Raw genomic sequence first — 19,676 nt, 5'->3', positions numbered from 1 at the left:
AGGATTGTCACTTGGATGCAAATAATATGAACTGGATGAATCATCCAAAGGGTTGATCGTGCGATGAGAAGTATAAGAGCTAATAGAATTTTCATCAGTAGACGTCATTTTTGAAATTTCTTCAAGAAATGCAAGAAATTAAATAAAAATTGTAGAATAGGAAAATCATAGGCAAAACCAGTTTAATATGCTCTTAGGAACAATGCTAGTAACTCGACATAAGACCAAAACGAAGCACTGTTTTTCCTTTGGAGAAAAACTAAATGTTGAACCATTAGCTTCTCTGTTTGGCTTTAGATATCTATAGATATTTGCCCTAATGAAATCAGGAGTCACAGGCAAGACAAATGTAATGAACAGGGAGAAATGGGGAAAGAAGCATAGCTCTCAAGTTTCTTGAAACTAAGAAATAGTGCGGAAGACAAAAAATTGTTCAGATTTCTTGAACAGATCTTTTGAAGTTTATTTATTTCTTATGTGGCATTCAGCAACCCATCTAAGGATTCGAGTGGGCATACGTCTTAACTGCTCCTTGTTATGTGGTGATTTTTACCTTTGCAAGCTTGCAAATGTGCTCTGATACCATGTCAAGCTTTGTATTCACTGAAATTTTACTTTTCTTCCATACAAAAATACAGAATACATGATTGTATTTATACAACACAAGAAACAAGAAAAACAAGCTAACAACTTAACTATCTTTGATAACTAATATTAACTAACTCAGCTTCTCCTCTTCTAACTTAGCATTAGATTTTAGCTCCAGTTGTTCAATCCATGAAGCAATATTCCAACACAAAGAAATATGTTACTCTATATGGTTTTTCATGTTGGGGAGCTTCAAAGTTAAAACTGCATATTTTGATAGATGATGAATTAAAATAGAACATGTGTAACATACACTTTTTAAAGACCGTGAAATATTTTAGGTGAAACCTATAAATTTGTCTCCCAAAGGGGCAGACAACTTTTACTATCAATGGAATTCAAACCCTTGCTTCTCATTAAAGCACTGGTGTCCCATCAATACCAAGTCATTTTGGTAAGGAGAACTAGAATCCTTGAATTTGTTCGCCATGAGGCAAAATTTTAATCGCCAAGCAATCCATTAAGGTGCCCACATATTACCAATGGGCCAAGACAGTACGTACAAATAATTTTAATTTCTCACACAAGATAAGAGGACATGAGATTCCAACTAATTTTCATGTGTGTTGGCATGGATGCCACAAATCGAAGGGTATCCAGCTGGGATGTAAGATTTGGGCAATGGTTTTCTGACTTCTGACCTAAAATCTTAAGAAACTTTGCCATATTGGGCAGTACGAGCTCTCTGCAGTGTAGATGTAACAATGGGACCTTAGACAAGACACTTCCCTTCTGAACATCCAGACCTTCTGGCCTTCGTAGCTTGTAGGGTTTCCCAGTTGTTGGCTCGACATCAACATGAGGCACTTGCTTCCATCTCTTGTGTACAAACCAACCATATTTGTAGTCGCCAACAATTGGCGTGCCAAGAGCTTCAGCACAATGAACACGGAGCTGCAAGAAGTAAAAGAGAAAATTGAAGCTGCATATGGCCCAAAACCCCGCAAGTTATTCTACCTACAACTGCACGATGCTAGAGAATAAACATTGGATCTCCAAGCACACATCTTGCACGTTATCTTCACTTGACCAATATTTTCAAAAAATTACAATCTGGAACTTTTTTAAAAGAATCTATTTCATATTGGCATTGCAGCCAACACAACTGTTTCCAAATTATATTTGTTTTAATAACTTGGGGAGCCATAAAACTGCAGCCAGTATTTTGCACTCCATATAGTCTTTCAAGTCAATATATGCCTGGCAAGTTGGAGTGCCATACAAGCAGAATATATCAAAGGCCCTCACCCAGTTGTGTCACTGTACGTGGGACAGTTGAGGAAATATAATTGAAACCAAACACTACCTACTAACACAGGAGTAAGAAACTACCACTATTAAGAGTCATGTGTTTCACGTCAAGATTCATATATAAAAATATCATTAATACTGAGAAAGGTAAATCAACATTATTCCCATCCCCATGGTAATCTCTTGCCAAAGAGGTGTCACAAGCACATATTTTCACAAACACACAAGTTTATAAATAAAAAGTGATCACTAAATTCATTGTTAGCCAATTTATTATTTTTAAAAAATATGGGGCGGTGGTGGGGAACTAAATACTGTGTACATATGAGATGAAGGTCTAAGGGAAGGGATGCATAATTTGGCAATTCCTGTCTCTGGAGGTAAGAGTTAAAATTCCTGCGTTTCACAGGAATTTAGGCATTCACGTGAATTGTGATTCCCAAATATGTAGAATAAGCAGCCCACAGATTTCCTAATTTGGGGATTTCAGAATTCCCAAACCAAATTCCTGCATGGTGAAGAAGCCCTATAGAGCATTTCCAAACTCATGGAACAGTGGACCACCTCTAGTAGACACAAGTTGTGACAAAACCATTGAAGGCATACATGAAATGTGATACATGGGATCTAGGTTTAAAGAAGCTAAAAGAATACTGAAAACAAATGATATTGTAAGTAAATTTTGGCTCTGTAACAAAAACAGTTATAAAAAAATCTTGAAGTAGAGCATGCTCCAATCTGTGCTCAATACTGTAAAGTCTCAGCTCAAAGGATTTAAAACTACAGTTGCACCTTCCACATTTGGTACTCAGCAGTCAGGACTCAAACTCTAGGAGTTCAGTGTTCGTGTCCTTGGGCATGCATGCTTATTTGTGTAAATGCAGGAAAGAGAGAGGGAGGCAAGAGCAGGTTTCATAGTACCTGATGCTTCTGATTAGTATGTGGACAGAGTTCAATCCAAGAGCACCCGTTTATCATAGGGCCCAGCACCCTATACTCAGTCACAGCCTTTTGGGAAGCTTCAATACCTGAGGGATGAGCCAAGATGACCCGTTCAGTCTTTCCATCATCAAGAAGCACCTACATTCAGTAGCAAATAATTTATTTAAATTATCAATTCTTTCCAAACAATTTATAAGTGGAGAAACATCATGAATTATTTACTGAGGGGTATACAGAGAAAGGGAGTGGGGGAAAGAAGGCAAAGAACCTTTGACAGAGGAGCACAAATTAAGCCTTCTTTTTCCTTGGGAGAGCCTATGACCAATGCCCAATACCTTTGGCATGTTGCTTGGCATGCATCATTCCAAGCCTAAAATTAACCATACATATATAGGTGTCAAAAATCAAAAAGAAAAATTAAATTTGCAGCAAAAAACCACATCAAAAAGCTCCTCTCTAATCATATTTAACACATATCACACAGCAGCGAATTATCAGAGTGGAGTATGAATACCTTTGATGATGACTTTGCAAGGTTTATGCTGGTAAACAACCAATGAAGATGAGCTATGCTTTCTTGTGTCCTCCCCATTAAGAGCAGGCCACTGCTCTCTATGTCAAGCCGATGCACCTAATAAAACATTTACACAATGAAAAAAGTCAAATGCTCCATGTACAGTTGTCCATGTTACACAAGGTAACAAGTCACTTCCATTTGGCCCCCATGCACATCACCCCTCCCTTCCTGCCCTGTATTCTAAAACTCTGATCTGTTAATTGAGGCTCTCCCTGCATGTCAAGTTATGTTCTACATATCACTTTAGCTAAAGTTTAAAAAGTAGCCTTTTGAGGGAAGGTTGCATGGGATCCTACTCCAATTGTGTCCCATCAGGAAGTGAAATCACTAACATTTGTCATTTACCCATTAAAAAGTACTTGAAGAAAACAAACCAGAGACTGAACTATCAAAATATACAATTTCAGAATTGCCAAAACTTAGAGTGAACCAATTGCCTTGCTTTCTATTATGTCATATTTAATGATCTTATTTCAATAAAAAGTGAAATCTTTCAATAAATTCTAACTTCCAATCTAACCACACCATATTGTGTTCAGAAGCTTAATTTATCAATGCTTTGAGCTGACTTATGCCAATTTTGGATGTTGTTGAAAAGAAGAGTGAGCATGAATGTAGGTTCTTAAAGGTTAAGATCATAGCTAGAAGGGACTATTGCATTCAGAAATTATAATTCCAACTGATGACATAAAAAGCGTATTGTATTCTCCCTGGGGCTTCCACAATGACAAGTCCATGGACAATCCATGTCATCACAAGGGGTTTGAATATCCATCAATTACCTAGGGGCTTCGAGAAATTGAGGGGGACCAAGTTCCCAGAATTTACTGGTCCAGTGTACAGGCTGGGTTCCCCATCATTAAAAAATGACAATAATATGTATTTGTTATTAGAATGAGCAACAAATTTGAAAGTTGAAACAACCATTATCAGATTAAAGCAAAATTCTCCAAAACAGGCAAATTTAAGTCATTCGATTTTGTAATTTATGCCCTCACCTTTCCTTATTGAGTCAAGTAGTCATAGGTCCTAGTATTGTATGTAGTGACCCGCCTCAAGATACAGCGGTTTGGAGCCATCTTGTATTTTTTGAGAAAGGACAACATGTTAGTATTCTCTTTTTCTTTTTTTGACAAGTGTTCCCTATAAAAACATATATGATATGCCAGTATATATTATCATGAAAAAGGAAGATAAATCATCTAGCATGTTTCAAAAAAATGAAACTCTTCAAATTATCTATCAATTTTACATAATATTGAAATGCTTGGGTGATAACGGAATTATATGGTTAACTAATTTATTTAATACAATTGTAAAAACTAGGAAAATGCCAGATGAATGGAGGAAAAGTACTTTAATACCTATATACAAAAATAAAAGAGATATTCAAAATTGTAATAACTATCGTGGAATTAAACTTATGAGTCATACGATGAAACTATGGGAAATGGTAATTGAACAAAGATTAAGGTTAGAAACGAAGATCTCAGAAAATCAATTTGGTTTTATGCCTGGGAGATCTACCACAGAAGCTATTTATCTTTTAAGAAGATTAATAGAAAAATTTAGGGAAAAGAAGAGGGGACTTGCATATGATATTTATTGACCTTGAGAAAGCATATGATAGAATACCTGGGGAAGTTCTATGGTGGATTTTAGAAAAAAAAGGGTGTATGTTATAGGTATACCGATGTCATTAAGGATATGTACGATGGAATAATGACTAGTGTAAGGACTATAGATGGAGAAACTAGAGAATTTCCAATTGTCATAGGTGTACATCAAGGATCTGCTTTGAGTCCTTATCTTTTTGCTTTAGTGATGGACCAATTAACTAAGAGTATTCAAAAGAAGGTTCCATGGTGTATGTTGTTTGCAGATGATATTGTATTAATTGACAAAACTAGGGATGGAGCAGAGACTGAGTTAGAATTATGGAGAGAAGCTTTCGAATCTAGAGGCTTTCGGATAAGTAGAAATAAAACAGAATATATGAAATGTAATTTTAGTAATGATAGGAGGAATATTGGAGACAAAGTTAAACTTGATGATAAAGAAATAAATAGAATTTGTAGATTTCGATACCTTGGATCTGTTATGCAAGCTGAAGGAGAAATTGAAGATGATGTACTGCTTAGAGTTAAAGCAGGATGGTTAAAATGGAGAAAGTGTTTCAAGTGTGCTATGTGATCTTAGAATACTCTTAAAATTGAAAGAAAAGTTTTATAGGACAGCTATAAGACCAGCTATGCTATATGGATCGGAATGTTGGGCGACGAAGAAACATAATATCCAAAAAGTAAAATTAGCCGAGATGAGAATGCTTAAATGGATGAGTGGTATAACATTGAAAGATAAATTAAGGAATGAACATATTCGTGGTAAGTTAGGTGTAACTCTTATAGAAAATAAGATAAGGGAAGGACGACTTAGATGGTATGAACACTTGCAACGTAGGCCTTATAGTGCACCTGTGAGGAAGAATGACTTAATTACTATGGGGGGGCAGTAGAGGGGGTAGGGGTAGACCGAAAATAACTTGGGAGGAGATAGTAAATAAGGATTTAATGTCCTTGAATCTATCAAAAGAAATGGTCCATGATCGCATAAATTGGCGGAAAATGATTCATATAGCCGACCCCACTTAGTGGGACTAAGGTTTGGTTTTGTTGTTGTTGTTTTATTGAAATCCTATTACATTTACATGTATAAGTGAGTGAAATTCCAACACAATAACAACATTATTACACCTCCTTAGGATTAAAAATCATAGCGTAAGGACCATAAGAGCTGTTAGAGTAATTAACGGGGCTGAGGCCGTTTTGGCATGGAGGATGATTTCTCAATATCTGATGTACAATCATAACAGCTGTAAACACTTCCCCTAAAGGAAGCACATTCCATTATGCTTCTCTAAGAGCCATTACAAGCTGCATGTGTGCGTCCGCACAAGCGTGTGCATGAGAGAGAGAGAGAGAGATTTTTTTATTTTCCTATTGTTTCTTTTATTATTTTCCTTGTTCAAACATTTTGAATTGCTAACAAACAACAACAAACGAAGCCTTGAGTCCCATTAGGTGGGGTTGGCTACTTAAATCCTTTTCCGTTAATTTACAAAATCTTGGGCAATTTCCTTCAACAATTTGAGGGCTGTGAATCCTTACTATCTCATTCCCCCTACTCCTTTTTATTGCCACTAACAGTCAAGGTTGTTAGAATCAGGATCTAACATAGGATCGATAGGGGGAGTCCGCAGGATCCGATCGTAGGATCAGATCATAGATCGTAAGATTCTGTTTACAATCTAAAATACATTAAAATTTATGTATTCGGCATTTTATGACAACTCTCAATATAAAAAAAAGGCCTCAAAACTTGGTCGTAAGTTTAAGAAATTAAAAAAAATAAAATAAACCTAGGAATGTAACTAGCTTGCTAGCAAGCACCTAGCAGGTTTTTCCTTCAACAATTTTGACCCTAAAAATTTTTTTGAATGGTCTGAATTTCAAAGTGCCCCACAAAAGGCAGACTGTTGCCCTTTGTGATTGTAATAAAAAGAAAAGCAAAAAGGAGGACAAAAAATTGCTAATTTTAATTCAAACTGCTGTAAACTTATCAGCTTCTGTGGCTTTGCCGTCACTCCATGAGGGGAAAAAGAAGGAAAGAGAGGAGGAAGACGAAGAAAAGATAAATAGAAAGCTGTTTGCTCTCTGCTTTGGGGAAAAAATAGGTCTCTGGCTTGTTCATCATAAGGGAAAAGAGGAAGAAAATAAAAAACTACAAATATAATGCATAACTACTACAAGCCTGCAACTTTAAGCTCTCAGCTTGACTGCACAGCTCCCTGGTTGTTGAAGCTCTCTGCAGATCTCAAAGCTCTCAGCTGGCTTCTGCTGATGCTGGGAGCAGGTCAAGCAGGAACAGACCCAGCCTGCTGATTGATAACTTGGGGTCTGCCTATCAAGAACCCTAAGGTCTTAGAGAGCTTTCGGTTTCGAAGGAAGGGAGAATTCAGGAGATAATCAGCTGCTCTCTTGACTTGGATTCTTGGAACGAACAAATCTCAGGAGGTGTTCATTATTTTGCCCTAAATTTTATGCATTTGGGCCAACTGGACCCACTTTTGTGCCTATTGCAAAAGTAAAGTGTTTGGGCAAATTAAAATACAAATTTGGTCTTTTTCTTTAAAATCCTAAACAGAAAAAAATCCATATTCTGTTGCACAAGTAGGATCAGTAGGATCTCAATTAGGATCACAATCCTACGATCTTATTAGGATCATACCATTCTACTAGGATCATACTTGATTCCAATTCTACATAAAATCCAGATCAATAAGGCAAGTCTTAATTGTAGGATCATAAGATTCGGATCATGATTTTGACAACCATGCTAACAGTAACTCTCATTCTCTCCCGTGCACAATTTGGCCTACATTGCAGGGGCGCAACCATCTCAGCCACCCCATCTGTATCTTCTACAGGTGCTATGCCTAACTTACCGCATATGTTTTCATTCCTTATTTCATTTTTAACATTATACAACTAATCCACCATAAAGCATTCTCATTTTGGCAACTTTTACCCTTTGGATATGTTGTTTTTTAGTTGCCCAACATTCTCGTTCAAATACCATAATTGGAGTATAAAATTAAGGATTTAAGATTGAAATAAGGAATGACGAGGCAGGAACTTCAAGAACACTCGTGCTTATGTGAAGGTGAAGGCAATATCTGACCTTCATTCCAATTTCATCTTTGATTTCCACTTGGATAAAGCTGAAAAATGATGTATCCAACCTAATCTACACCATTTTGGGATTGATAATTGATTTTTCGAGTGCACAAGCTTCAAAAGCATGTAGCGTCAGCAAAGTAGAAAAAAGCAACAAATATGGGGCATTTTCTTGCCAATATTGACTAAAAAATCAAGATAACATTCAAAGCTTAGTAGTCTACAAACTTTAAAAGCATGCAGTGTCAATTAAATAGTGAAAAGTAACAAATGGCGGGCTTCCTCATCAATATGGCTAAAAAGATCAAGATAATACTCAAAACTAAGTTTTAAAATTGGGATCCTAGTAGCATCACAATGAGGGTTAGCACGATTGGGTTGAGGATCATAAGATTGTACCAACCATACAAATAATATAAAACATGCATTTGTATGTTATTTTCATATATTTCAATAATAGAAACATAAAAACTTGGCATGTCGGAATGGTTTTAAAAAACAGCTAAATAACAGTAATGATTACAATGTACCGTAACTACCATTGCAGCCATTGCGAACTTTAGGTAATGGGCAACGGACATCACACCCGTGAATTCTTTTTCCCATTAGCAAACTTGATAAAGACATATAGATTCACATGTTTTGATCCTAGAATCCTACATACTAATGTTTTAAAAATAATTTTATTTAATTGTTTTTAATCAATTTAAATATAACATACACAACAAGCATTGGATGTCATCTTGGTTGCTTTAGTTGCTATTGATGAGAAGAAGCATCATTTGAGTTGCTATTTTTCACTACTTTATTGATTATAAGTTAAGTTTAAACTAAGAAATCATAAATATAAATAAATATGACCAACAAAATGCCATTTTTGTACTTTTCTAGTCTTTAATGAAAATTTTGTTATCTAGAAAATAAAATATAGAATGTTCACATATTAAAACAAGACAAAAATGCATCACAATAGAACGTAATTTTGTCTCTAGATTAGTTCTAAGAAAAACATATATGACAAAAAATAAAATAACATAAGGAAAGAACTTAGAATATGAAAATAAGTAATGGGGTAAAAGACACTGATCTCCCTTGAGATTTGTTGAAAAGACAAAGACTTCCCCCGAGGTTTCAAAAATCCTAGAGACATCCCCTCAGTCTTATTAAAAAGGCACAAATCCCCCTTATACTTGACAAAAAGAGCTTTTTAAGGGATATAACTATCCTAAAAATCAAATGTTAGGGTAAGTTCACTGGAAATTTGAAACCTAAGGGAAGGTTCATGGAATTTTTGAAACCTCAAGAAAGGTATGTGCCATTTTGCAAAACCTCAAGGCAAGTTATTGTCTTTTGCCGTATGTAATTTTAGTGAGAGAATAAATTACGTTTATCTAAATGCTAGTTATTGAATAAAAATACATACTAAATTTCAAAGAAACCAAACCCATAAATGAATTTTTCTAATATAAAATTACTAACAAAAATGAACTAATTTAAAATTCAGCTCTTGAAATCTTTGATAAGGGGGGGGGGGGGGGAAGAGGGGGGATGGGGAGGAAAAAGGACTCAAAATTACCGATATTATGATGTAACGGCCATTGCGAACCAATTTTTAAAACTATGCATGGAAGTGTTCAAGGCTAAGAAAATAATGCTTGAATTACTTTTTATTTAGCTGCAAACCATCTAAGGGCCATTTACTAAATTAAGTTCAAAGCATTGAATTGAGTTATGCACGTGAACCCTCACTCAACAATTAAATGTGCCCTGGCGGGATATGGGATGAAGGGAACTGTGTCTTGCCGATTCGGAGGCATCAAGAAGATATTTAGAGATTCAATCAAGCACCTCTAGTTTACTTAATTGGTTCGAAATTAAGAGATTAGGTTATTAAGAGGCAATTAAGTGTAAATGAGAGTCCTAAAATATGCAGCCCTGGCGGGATATGGGATGAAGGGAACTGTGTCTTGCCGATTCAGAGGCATCAAGAAGATATTTAGAGATTCAATCAAGCACCTCTAGTTTACTTAATTGGTTCGAAATTAAGAGATTAGGTTATTAAGAAGCAATTAAGTGTAAATGAGAGTCCTAAAATATGCATTTCTTTGAAAAGTAAAAATTAGAGATACAACCAAACTTTACAGTTCAGTTCTATACATAGTCTTAAATTTCCACAAAATTTTTGAAATTTTCGCTTCCCATCACCCTTGAATTTGAAATGGCAGTTGATTTCCATACAAAATTTATGTTGAAATTTCAAAAAATCATCCGAGATTTATTCAAAGCTCAAAACTTTAGAGAAACTTGTCGAAATTTTAACTATAGAATAAAATTTCTTTAGAATTCAAATGTAAGATTTAGAAGCAAAATGAAACTTCTCTCTTAATTCATCTTTTCTTTTCTTTTTTTAAACAAAAAATAATTTAAAAGTTTTAAATTATCTAATTATTCATGTCTAAATTATCGTTATTTGCATAATAAATAATATTTAGTTGATTATGAATTTCATTTTATTAACCTTAAATGTTTAATACACATATATATTACAAATATGTTTAATACACATTTATTACATCTATTGCACCTTAGACACAAAATGGATGTATTTAATTTGTAATATATTAAACTTAAAACTTACATTATTATATCTATTAACCATTTCTCACATTTTATAAAATAGTTCCATGCTTTACTACTAATTTCCATCGTTTTTTCAAATCAAATCGAAATTGACATCGGAAACGAAATTTTCATATTTTTGGAGCTTCAAAATTTTAGTCAAAATCGAAATTTAAGACCTTGGTTCTATATGATAATTTTGCATTTCAATTCCATCAAATATTGCCAATGCATTCACTAATCCATATACTCCATTTATGCATTCCTTAATTCATACACTATCTTTCTGTCTCACACATAGTTGCTTGAATGCCATGTGCCAATACCATAGAATGGACATATATATATAGATCAAGCCACTAGGAAAGCAATAAGGCTCCATTTGGATAAAGGATTTTGTTTGAAGAAAGAAAAGAAAAAAGTAAATAAGGAGATCATTTTTCTGTCATATTTTCTCTCTATATTAAAAAAAATTAAGAATCAAAATTTGTTCATGATAGAAATTGAGAAAGTTAAAGATTAATAACATGTAAAATAAAATTTATGTTCATTGATCTTATTTTATTTTCTTTCTGACTAGATAACCAAACATTAAAAAATGGATTCCTTCATATTTTACCTATGTTACCCCAGTATTTTCCAGGTTCCAAACAAGGCCTCATTCTCATCAGCAAAAAAAAATTTTGTGTACTCCTAGACATGTGTGCATGCATCGACAGAAACTGAAACAAAAGAGTACTAAAATTTTATAATTCTGTCAACATTTTTGCTTCAAAAAGTTCTACAAATCTTACCAGCTTAGGGCCCTCATCATAATCGTAAGTCAAAGCTGCAGCTGCCAAAGCATCCATGCTGTTATGGACAGGCAGGTTCCCCTAACAATGTAGTATACCAAACAAATAATAAATAAATAAATAAATAAGGTAACAAACAATGTAAATGAGAACAAAGGTTTTAACCTTGGCTGGCAATCTGGGGGGCTTATTTAGAATGAGTATAGCAGAGTCCTGAAATTTCAAAAAATAAAAACCACAAATCAAAATTGGGAACATCTGGCAAATGGCCATAGGATGTGTACTAGAATGTACAAAGAGAGCAATTACCAAGCTAAAACCAGAATGACTATGGAAGCAGCTAGTAAAATTATCATATCTAACCAGTCCAGAAAGGAAAATAGAACAATACACATGAGACACAAAACCACATAAGCACCAATATTGTCAAACTTGGATCAGTCTGTGAACAGAAAGCTGTCCAATAACCAGGTTGGCTGCCCTAACAGACCACTAAAGTGCTGGCCAGCATAATTTGTCAGTGTGTATATCTATGTATAGAGAGAGAAGAGAGGGAGAGAGGGAGGAGGGGAGGGAGGGAGGCAAATAGACATGGGAGCAGCCTAGAGGACAACATCATTCAGAATTTTAAGGTGAATCATTGAAACAGTTCTTAAAAGATTCAGTTCTTGACTAATTTATGGTGTATCGGGGTTTGGAATTTTTAGAGAAGCTGGCTTGCAGGATTTAAACAGGGATTGGAGGAATTGGTTGGTTTGATTTCTGTTTTTGGATGTTTTATTTTTTATCTGGTTTGTTCCAGATTTTTTTAGGAGATGCCTTTTGTCTCCTTTGTAAATTCTCTTCCCATTAATGAATTTCTTTTATCATAAAAAAGGTCATTGAAACAATTCTTAGTTATAAAAAAAAAATTTATTAATACCACTCTTTTTTCTCCTTTGCCAGTGAGGCATAGGTGACTATTCAGGCAGTGGATCATTTTGTGTTGTTGGAGTTCTAGGGGTCAGGAGAAGTAAGAAAAGAAAAGTGTTGTGGAGTTGAGCTAGGTAAGCCATCCTTTGGACCATATGGCCAGAGATGAATGCTAGGATATTTATGATCGAGCCAGAGTTGTATTTTTTAGCTTTCTTCTGGGTTTTGGCTTATGCAGTTTTTTGGGGTGATTATTGGACTAATTGAAGAGATTGGGAGCGGCTCTTTTGTAATTATCTTTTCTCTAAGGTTGCTGGACAATTAGTCCTCTAGCTCCAATGTATTTCCGTCTTTCCTTAATACATTTTTTTTTTCTTTGAAAAAATTACTGGCAATGCTTTTATATGCAGTCTGTCAAGTGGCACTTTCTGAAGGAAGACACACAACCCAGAGCAACAAGAGGAGTCTCATTTATGCAATTTTTGAAGGAACAAACCCATTTGACAAACAAACCCAAAAACATATCAAGCACTCCCCAGCTCGGTTACCCACAAGCATAATCAAGATTTCTTTATTTTATTAATTTTAATATTATTTTTACATTAAATGAATGATATATTATGTATTTTAAAAACAGATGCATAATACTATATATATTTAATCCTATTTTATAACCAAATTGAGCCTAATTGACTTTTAGTCAAGATGAGATCTAGTTCAACAACTATGAGATCAAGTTCAAGTCAAACTCTGAGCTTAAAGTCGACTTTGGGTATCTCATTGTGTCAACTCGACTCAAACGGTGTCCTAAACACATTATTGTTTGTTTGATGCTTTCTTCAAAGAAATCCAAGAAAATTTTGAATAAATTGAGGAGAAGAAAAAAACTAAGTGTAGTGCCAATTGATCAAAGAAGATTAGACTTCAATCTGCAGAATGATTCTGGTGGGAAGCAAAACGTATTACCAATAAATGTATAAAGATAGATTTCTTTTTCCTAATAAGAAACGAAGATGAATTCATTGGAATACAAAGAATATACAAGGAGAAACAAAAGGAAAAGGAAAGAAAAAATGTAAAAAAAAAAATCAAGAATAAAAAATCTAGAAAAAACACAATCATATGAACAAAGCAAGCCAATCCCATTGGATATCAGAAAAGCTCATCCCTTTAAAACAATAAGCAGAAGCACCCAAAGCCAGGCAAAATAATGAATCTTCTCCCATAACAAAGATAAGTTCAGCTTTTTCCACATAAATATACAAGCAATTTGTTCAAGTCATAAACTCCACAGAACCACCCAAAGAAAAGCGCTCAAGTCCAGAAAGCATGTGCATCCTTCCTGTTACCAAAACCCAAAAAATGAAGTGACTAGCATGTCCTCCACCTACTACAGACGAACCTGATTTTCTCCCAAAAGACCAAAAAGCTTATTCCATATATTCCAAGCAAAAGAGCAGTGAATGAACAAATAAGAAGCTGTTTCAGAATTTCAAGACAAAGAACAGAAATCAGGAGAAAGTGCCTTCGAAAGGTCTCCGGCTCTGTAATAGACGACTCTGCAATAGATGATGTTAACTCTATTAAGAACCAACCAACCAAATAAAAGCCTTGATCTTTGAGGGAACTTTGCCTTCCTAAATTAGCATCCCAACCATTCACATGCAATCCAATTTACTTTTAATGACTTTATGCCAGAGAGAGAACTCCACCAGGTAAAACTGCCAAACCATTTACCCAAAAGAGCAGTGTTTTTAGAGACCAACTTACCGAGACTCAAACCCCCATCCAACTTAACGTACACATAATCTCTCATTTAACAAGATGATCTCTCTTATCCCCAGCCCTATACCAAAGGAAATCTCGCATAATCTTCTCAATCTTAACAGCTATCCCCCACCAGCATGCTAAAAACAGACATCATTCCACTCATCCAAATGCTTAAACACCCTATCCACCACTAGATCTCAAATACCCAGACTTAGGGTTACCACCCAATGGGGCACTTAGATGAGACTAGAGCTAACCAAAAGACTGCAACCCACTAACAAAGTCTCCCTACATGCGTGTCAACGGAACAGCAAACAGCTTCAATTCATTATTTTGTACAGTTAGCATGTATTTAGTTTACATGTATAGGGCTAGAATCATGCTAGACCTTATTTACTTTCCATGTATAGCATTCTTGTAAAGTCTATATATAATATACAGAACTCAAGGTCAACTCATTCGGCCATTCACAAAATATTTGATATGGTATCAGAGCCAGCCGACTGCTAGGTCTTTTTTTCCCCTTCGATTTTTTGTCTTCTTGGTTTCGTGGCTGTCGGGGTTTTGTTTTCTCTTTTGGAATTTTTTCTCTGTTCTTTCGGTACTTCTGTTGCTGCGTGGCTGTTGGCACAGCAGGTTTCTGGGTTGCCATTTATTCCTCCAGTTTATGTCCTTGTGATTCTCGGCAAGAAGGCAACAGTTTTCTGTTGCTGTTTGTGATTTTCGGCAAGCAGGTACAGCAGGTTTCTGGTTTGCCACTTATTTCTCCAGTTTCTGTTGCTGTTTGTGACTCTTGGCAAGCAGGCTTGTAACTTTCAGCAAGCAGGCACAGCAGGTTTCTGGTTTGCCACTTATTTCTCCAGTTTCTGTTGCTGTTTGTGACTCTCGGCAAGCATGCAACAGCTTTCTATTGCTGTTTCTGGCACTTATCTTCTTGGAACAGCAAGTTTTTGGTTCAAGATTTAATTTTTAGTGCAGTTTTTTGGTTCAAGATTTAATTTTTTAGTGCAGGGAGGTTGTTCTTGGTTTCTTCTTTGTACCTGCGTCGTTTATTTTGGGCTTCTAGATTTTCTGGTGGTCTGTTTCTTTCAGCACTGTCTGTTTTTTTGGGGCTTCTCGATTTTCTCCATTATTTAGCATGGACTCCGCACCTGTGTATGCCAAGTTTACGGGCAACAATTATTCTACGTGGGCTTTTCAATTTGAACTTTTCCTAAAGGGAAAAGATCTTTGGGGTCATATTGATGGCACGGATTGTGCATCCAATCCTGATAAATCCAAGGAGTCCATAGCTTGTCCTTCATGGGCGGTGCTTGATGCTCGGATTATGTCTTAGCTTCTTGGCTCAATTGTGCCACATATAGTCCCCAACTTGCGACCTTATTGCACCGTTCAATCCATGTGGACTTATTTAAAAACAGTATATCATCAAGATAACGGTGCCCATTGTTTTCAGTTAGAGCATGCGATTGCCATGTTTCAACATGACAATCATTCCATCCAGGACTATTATTCGGATTTCTGACTCTTTGGAATGAATATTCTAATCTAGTTATTGTGGATGTTCCTGTGGCTTCTCTTCCCATTATTCAACATCTTCACGAGACTAATCGTCGTGATCAGTTTCTTATGAAACTCCGCCCCGAGTATGAATCTGTTCGCTCGTCTCTGCTAAATTGCTCTCCTATTCCTTCTTTGGATGTTTGGTGAGTTACTAAGTGAAGAACAACAACTTAGTACTCAAGTTACTCTAACGCAATCTCATGGTACTTCCGGGTCTGTCCCTGTGGCTTATGCTGCTCAACAACGAGGACCGCCTGCGCATTCTAGCACTTTGCAGTGTTTTTTCTGCAAAGAATTTGGACAAATTGCCGCTAATTATTCCAAGAAATTCTGCTCTTATTGCAAGAAGAAGGGTCACATTATCAAAGAATGTCGTATCCGCCCGTAGAATCGTCAGGCCCAGGCATTCTAGACTTTTGTTAGTGTACCCCCCATAGTGACGTTTGCGGCTCCTAGATTTTCTTCAGGTGACTTCTCTGTTCTTGCACCTCCTCCAGCAAATTACTGCACACCTGAAATGGTGCAACAGATGCTAATTTCGGCATTATCAGCAATGGGGCTCCAAGGAAACAATTCTACTAATCTCTAGTATGTGGACTCGGGTGCCTTGAATCACATGACGAATAATCCCACTACCTTGTGTCATGTTTGGCCCTACGCTGGTCAATCTGCTATTCAAACTGCCAATGGCAGTTCTTTGCCAATAGCTACTGTCGGAGATGCCTCTTCTAAGTTCACTAATGTGTTTCTTGCTCCTCAACTTTCCACAAATCTTATTTCTGTTGGTCAATTAGTTAATAACAATTGTGTTGTTAATTTTTCTAGTAATGGTTGTATTGTGCAGGACCAGGTAATGGGGGAACCGATCACGAAGGAACCTAAAGTGGGGCACTTGTTTCCACTAGTTTTTGCCTATTCTAGCACATTCTTTAGTTTCTTCTATTAAGTCTTTCGCTTGTAATAATGTTTCAAATCTTAGTGTGGTGTGGCATCGTTGTTTAGGCCATCCCAATACTCAAATCTTATCTCATGTATTGAACTTTGGTTTACTTGGTAATAAAGAATGTTCTTCTTTATCTCTTGAGTGTGCCTCTTGCAAACTTGGTAAAAGCAAAACTCTTCCCTTCCCTTTGCATACTAGTATTGATTCTCAGTGTTTTGACCTTATCCATAGTGATGTTTGGGGACCTTCCCCGGTTAGTTCACATGAAAAATTTAAATACTATGCGACTTTCATTGATGATCATAGCTAATTTACTTGGGTCTACTTTCTTCACTCTAAATCTGAGGTTTTTTGTACTTTTATTGAGTTTTTAGCGTATGTTAACAATCAATTTTCTGCTTCTATTAAGACATTAAGCACAGATTCGAGTGGTAAATATGTGTACTGAGTTTCAAGCATTTTTGGATTCTAAAAACATTATTCATCAACGTTCATGTCCTACTACTCCCCAACAAAATGGAGTAGCAGAACGGAAAAATCGTCATCTCCTATATGTGGTCCGTACTCTCTTGCCGGAATCCTCTGTTCCATCCTTGTTCTGGGTCGGGGCTCTAAAAACTGCTACTTGATTAATCTTTTACCTTCTCAAGTCCTACTCATGGAGTCTCCCTATTTCCGTTTATTTGCTAAGCATCCTAGTTACTATAAGCTCCGTACCTTTGGTTGTGTATGTTTTGATCATTTACCTCCTCATGAGCGACATAAATTATCTACTCAATCTGTTCAATGTGCATTCTGGGGATACAATGAGTGTCAAAAGGGATTTGTTTGCTATGATCCTACATTAAATTGTACACACATTTTTAGGAATGTTATTTTCTTTGAAAATCAACATTTCTTTCCTATGTCCTCTGTACCCTCCTCTCCTCTTGTGATTCTCCCCTCCTTTGAGGAGTAGTTCTCGAATCCACATCCAGTCAATTCTCATTTTAAACCAGGCATTGTGTATATGCGGAGCCCCCGCCCACAGTCTCTTCTGGTAGCTCGTCCAATATCTGATCCTACCACACTCCAGATTCAGTCAGTTGCAGCACCTTTAGAGCCTTTGGTACATCGTTCTTCTCAAGCCTCTATACCCTGGACAGGTATGGGTTTCCCTCTTCATGTTCTAGTAACTATGTTTCAGCTTTTACTGCTGCATTGTCCAATTTAGATATTCCCACTTCCTATTCACACGCTGCCAAGCATGATTGTTGGCGACAAGCTATACAGGAAGAAATTGCCGCTCTAAAGGCCAATCACACATGGGGCATTGAGCCTTGTCCTCCCACCATTGTTCCTTTGGGTTGTAAATGGGTTTATTCAGTCAAGGTCCAATCTGATGCAACTATGGATCGTTACAAAGCTCGCCTTGTTGCACTTGGGAATAATCAGGAATATGGTGTCAATTATGAAGAGACCTTTGCTCCTGTGGCTAAGATGACTAATGCTCGTACGATTCTGGCTATTGCTGCTTCCAGTGAGTGGCCACTACATCAGATGGATGTCAAGAATGCTTTTCTGCACGGGGATCTTAAAGAGTGTATTTATATGAAGCCACCCCCAGGTTTGTTTCCCTCTTCGACTTCACATGTGTGTAAGCTTCGTTGTTCTCTTTATGGTCTCAAACAAGCTCCGAGGGCCTGGTTTGATAAATTCCACATCACTTTATTACAATTTTCATTCAAGCAGAGCAAGTATGACACTTCATTTTTTCTTCGGAAATCAGACATGGGTATTGTTGTTCTTTTGGTTTATGTTGATGATATTGTGATTACTAGTTCCGATTCTACTTTACTTGCTCAGCTCAAGACTCATCTCTCAGAGTCCTTTCATATGAAAGATCTTGGGTCTCTCACATATTTTCTTGGTCTTGAGGTGAATCGTAGTCCCTCAGGTATTTCACTCGATCAACACAAGTATGCTAGTGACTTGGTGGGCACAACTGGCCTTTAGAAGGGTACTTCTGTTGATACTCCCATGGAATTAAATGTCAAGCTTCGCAAAGAGGCGGGTGATTTACTTGCTGATCACAGTTTATATCAGAAGTTGGTGGGTAGTCTTGTCTATCTCACCATTACTAGACTAGACATTTCTTTTGCTGTACAGCAAGTCAGCCAATTTCTTCAGACTCCTCGTCATCTTCAATTGGCAGCTGTCCGTAGGATCATATGCTATGTTCAAGGCACTTCTGCCCGTGGTTTATTCTTCCCTATAGGCAATTCTACTCGCCTTGCTACTTATAGCTATGCTAATTGGGCTGGTTGTGCAAATACACATCGCTCTATCATTGGTTGGTGTGTGTTCTTACTTCTTAGATGATGCATTAATCTCTTAGAAGAGTAAGAAGCAAGACAGAGTTTCTAACTCATCAACGGAATCTGAATACCGGGCGATGTCTCTTTCTTGTTCTGAAATTATTTGGCTTTGAGGCTTGCTTGCTGAGTTAGATTTTTCTAAGATCGATCCTACACCTCTACATGTCGATAATATGAGTGCTATCCAGATCCCGGCCAATCCTATCTATCATGAGCGCACGAAGCATATTGAAGTCAATTGTCACTCTATCCGTGAAGCATTTGAAGCTCATGTTATCACTCTTCTGCACATTTCCACTAAATTACAAATTATGGATATCTTCACCAAGGCTGTCACTCGTCATCGAGATTGCTTCCTAAGTAGCAAATTGATGCTTGTTAAACAACCTGCATCAATTTGAGGGGGGCTGTCAACAGAACAGCAAACAGCAAAGCAAAAGATTTCTTTCCTTACTTCAGCCCACATTTATTTCCTTTTATTCCAATTCATTATTTTGAACAGTTAGTATACATTTAGTTTACATGTATAGGGCTTGACAGATTATAGCTTACTTGTATAGGGCT

General features: G+C 36.5%; 1 protein-coding gene across 1 annotated transcript in view; it reads right to left on the bottom strand.

Annotated features, from left to right (window-relative positions):
• Positions 1-1,066: 1,066 nt before the first annotated feature.
• LOC131158069 (RNA pseudouridine synthase 3, mitochondrial) overlaps positions 1,067-19,676 on the bottom strand; it is a 39,356-nt gene continuing 20,746 nt past the window's right edge. The window contains exons 4-9 of the mRNA XM_058112632.1: positions 11,733-11,780; positions 11,568-11,648; positions 3,356-3,472; positions 3,110-3,211; positions 2,821-2,979; positions 1,067-1,542 (exon numbers count right to left, since the gene is read on the bottom strand). Coding sequence (XP_057968615.1) covers positions 1,168-1,542; positions 2,821-2,979; positions 3,110-3,211; positions 3,356-3,472; positions 11,568-11,648; positions 11,733-11,780 — 882 coding nt within the window. The 3' untranslated portion in view covers positions 1,067-1,167. The remainder of the gene's footprint in view (positions 1,543-2,820; positions 2,980-3,109; positions 3,212-3,355; positions 3,473-11,567; positions 11,649-11,732; positions 11,781-19,676) is intronic.

Source organism: Malania oleifera, chromosome 6 (assembly GCF_029873635.1).
Source record: "Malania oleifera isolate guangnan ecotype guangnan chromosome 6, ASM2987363v1, whole genome shotgun sequence".
NCBI lineage: Eukaryota > Viridiplantae > Streptophyta > Magnoliopsida > Santalales > Ximeniaceae > Malania > Malania oleifera.
The sequence above is the reverse complement of the archived record's forward strand: the minus strand, read 5'-3'. Positions and strand labels throughout refer to the sequence as shown.